General features: G+C 36.5%; 1 protein-coding gene across 1 annotated transcript; it reads right to left on the reverse strand.

Moving 5' to 3' along the window:
* Positions 1-2,339: 2,339 nt before the first annotated feature.
* Positions 2,340-3,293, reverse strand: LOC748526 (olfactory receptor 5AN6-like). The gene has a single exon (XM_001161779.2). It carries the CDS (start codon positions 3,291-3,293, stop codon positions 2,340-2,342), a length of 954 nt encoding a protein of 317 aa, XP_001161779.2.
* Positions 3,294-3,546: the final 253 nt, after the last annotated feature.

Consider the following 3,546-nt stretch of genomic DNA (forward strand, 5'->3'; position numbering starts at 1 on the left):
TAAACTATTAGAGCACTTATACAAAATGTGATATAGGCATATATAAAATCATTTTCCAAATTTTGAATATAAATTAATTGAGATAAATAGTGATAAACAGAACTGCCAATCAGCAATCAGTGCTAAGTCAGGAGTGTTTAGCCTATGCCCAAAGTCCTAGAAGCTACTAAACCCTATCCTCTTCTACGAACACAGCAAGGAAAATGTAACTTCTTAAAACACAGAATTTATTGTTTCATATCCCAAGGCCTTTCATTCCCAGCCATGGTGCTAAGCTTCTGCAGCAGCCTAGAGACTGATAAAATATTATAGAATATAATTAAAATATGCAGACAATTTTCCCATAGTACACCACATAAAGTACATTTTTTGTTTTAAAAATACATCACCAATACAAAAATCTTAATCACAAATAGTTACAAAAAGAGAAATATATGATATTGTCCAAGAATCTGTCTTTAATTTGTGAGCCTCTCTTATGACCAGTTAATCACTGAAACTTTGTTGTTCATAAGAAATTTCTGCACAGAGATATACATCATATACACCCATATCCTAGAGATGATTTGAATATCAAAATAAAAAGTATTCTGGTCTTCTGTAGAGATAGGGCTTTCTGACTCAAAGCCTACATCATTCTTTTCTGAAGATCATATTTTTCATAATTAAGGAGATTTTGAATTTTACATAATAAAGCATTTCTGCTGGTTGTGATATCAACTCCAAGTAGTATTTGTCTTCAGAGAGTCTAATAATCAGTGACCATAAAAGCATTAAACACCCAACCAAATGAAACGAATGGCACTTAGGAATTTACTTCTCTCTCAATCTCAGTATAGTCACCAGCTAATATCCTTTGTTTTAAACTAAAGCCAAGGGAGGTCTGAATGGGGTCACTAACAAGAGTTAGTTAAAAACAAAACAAAAAACAAAAACAACAACAAAAAACTTTACATGAAACCTAGGCCTGCAACCCCATCTCAAACTTCTCTTGACAAAATCCTATCCGATAACTGTAAATCAGTTGTCTTCCAAAATAACTTTCCCTTTCATCTCCAAGCTCCCTGAAATTGGATTCTACCCCCAGGGATATGGAATACTTATTAGAAGCAGAACTTCTCACATTGTACTGCCTACAGTTATCTAAAAGGTTTGTTGTAAGTTTTTCACCAACTGAACACTCATGGGGATTTGAAATTTTCCCTTCTGAATATAGAGGGAGGTGGGGGGATATAAAAAATGCCTTTTACTGGAAATAATCTCTTGAAAATTTCCATGATTTCAGGCCTAAGATTATGGAAGTCAGAATCCTACCAGAAGATTAAACAACAGAAATGTGCTTTCTGCCTCAGCTTCCTTTCCTTGTTTGGTATTTTAAGTCTCAATTCTCTAATATTCCTCTGTATCTTGTAGTAAATTATAAGGGAAACAGCCAAATTCAGACTTTCTTGTGGTTCCAGAGGTTCCGTTCTTTATAGATAATTTTACCAACCACTTCCTATTTGTTAATTATTGGAAAAACAACTTTCTAATAGGGACTTGACCTATTAAACAAGCCAAAAATGTTAACAGTAAGACAGTTGGAAATGCCAAAATCAGGAACTAGATTACCTCACCAACAGGGGACCAGTTTCTGATTCTCTTTTCTGGTTACATGGTAGAGATAAGATGGAAAAACAAAGACACTATAGCAATAACATACAAGGAATTGTCTAGGAATACCTAGCTAGCTAACTGGTCAACCAAATCTTAACTTAGCAGACATGTTAAGCATTCCTATTACAACAAATTTCTATCTGTGTGGCTTTAGCAAGCCTTTTACCTGATATGAATATTTGGCTTTGGACAAATGCATAAATGAAGAAATTAATCCAAAATTTCCAGATATGAAAGAATAGGTTAAATGTGAGTTTTAACTTAATTGGGAAATTACTTTTAGAAGGATCTCTCTGTATTAACAGTAATCCCTCTTCTACCTAAAATAAGGTGCTATGAGAAAGCTTGCTAGTCTCCTGAAAGCCCTGACCTGTAACAGCATCTCTGGTTCTTAAGGTAGTGCTGTGTTAGATAGAAATTAAATATTCAAGGTGAACTGTCCCATTGCCACAACTAGCTACAAAAAATACTTGGGGTTTGCCTGGCCTATTGATTTATTAGATTACAACTGATAAAGAATGGCTATTAAATTTGAAGATATCTTTTATGCATTTGCCTGATTTTGTGCCAGCCCTGGGTTTATATAAGGAACAACTGCAATTCTGCCAACAATCAGGAGAGTTGAAAATAAATATTTAGTTGTTGCTCTTCCTACACTGTTTATACATCTGAAATAAATTCCATTATTTCATTCCATAACACCAGGAGAAGATTCTCTTCTTCCATCTGTTTAGAGCATCTTTGATTTCCTTGTTCCTCAGGCTGTAGATCACTGGATTTAACATGGGGATTATAACTGTGTATAAGACTGATGCCAACTTCTTTTGGCTCAGGGAATTACCAGCATTAGGATACATATAAACAAAGATACCTGAGACAAAGAAAAGGATCACTGCTGTAAGGTGAGAAGCACAAGTGTTGAAAGCTTTGGCTCTGCCTTCAGCTGAGGTGATCTTCAGAATGGTGGCAATGATATAACCATAAGATATCATGATAACTAAGACAGACGTGAGTCCAAAGATCACTGTGAGAACAGAGATCATGACTTGAAAGAAAAAGGTGTCAGAACAGGATAGAATCAGCAGCTGGGGCAGATCACAGAAGAAATGGTTGATGACATTTGGCCCACAGAAATGGAGCTGAAGCAAGGCACAGAGTTGGATAAATGAGCCTAAGAATCCAGTTATACAAGATCCTGCCACCATCTGCACGCAGAGGGTGGGAGACATGATGGCCCTGTAGAGCAGAGGGTTGCAAATGGCAGCATATCGATCATAAGCCATGGCTGCCAGAAGACAGCACTCAGTTAGACCTAGGCTAGAGAAGAAAAAGTACTGCACACTGCACCCCATAAAGGAGATGAATTTATGCTTCTTGAAGAAGTCTGAGAGCATCTTGGGGGCTATAGTGGAAACATAGCAGATGTCCAGAAACGACAGATTACTAAGGAAAAAGTACATAGGTGTATGCAGATGGAAGTCCGTCCTGATAAGCGTGATGAGGCTTATGTTCCAGGACACTGTCAGGAGGTAGATCCCTAGGAATATTGAAAAGAGGAAAATAGGGTTCTTTGGAAATTCAGAGAATCCCAAGAGAATGAACTTTGTAATTCTTGTACTGTTCCTTTCCCCAGTCATTGCACTGGTGATTGTAGTATCTGTAGGAAAAAAGAGTATAAATCTCTATGTCAGTTGTTATCCCAATTTCTATTGAAATAAACTACCTTGTATCCACACTGAACACAGAACCAAGTGAAATATTGATCCAAGTTAAAGGAAATAACCCTGATTAACCTTGGCCCTTAAGAACTACAATGGTTCTGCGCATCAGTTTTTCCACATGTAAAAGAGGATAACTACACTTTTCATTGTTAACCTATCAGGCTCTTAT

The sequence above is a fragment of the Pan troglodytes genome, chromosome 9 (assembly GCF_028858775.2).
Source record: "Pan troglodytes isolate AG18354 chromosome 9, NHGRI_mPanTro3-v2.0_pri, whole genome shotgun sequence".
NCBI lineage: Eukaryota > Metazoa > Chordata > Mammalia > Primates > Hominidae > Pan > Pan troglodytes.

Bases quoted from the DNA above. Each gene is read 5' to 3' on its own strand.
- LOC748526 (XM_001161779.2), bottom strand. From the start codon at position 3,293: ATGACTGGGGAAAGGAACAGTACAAGAATTACAAAGTTCATTCTCTTG.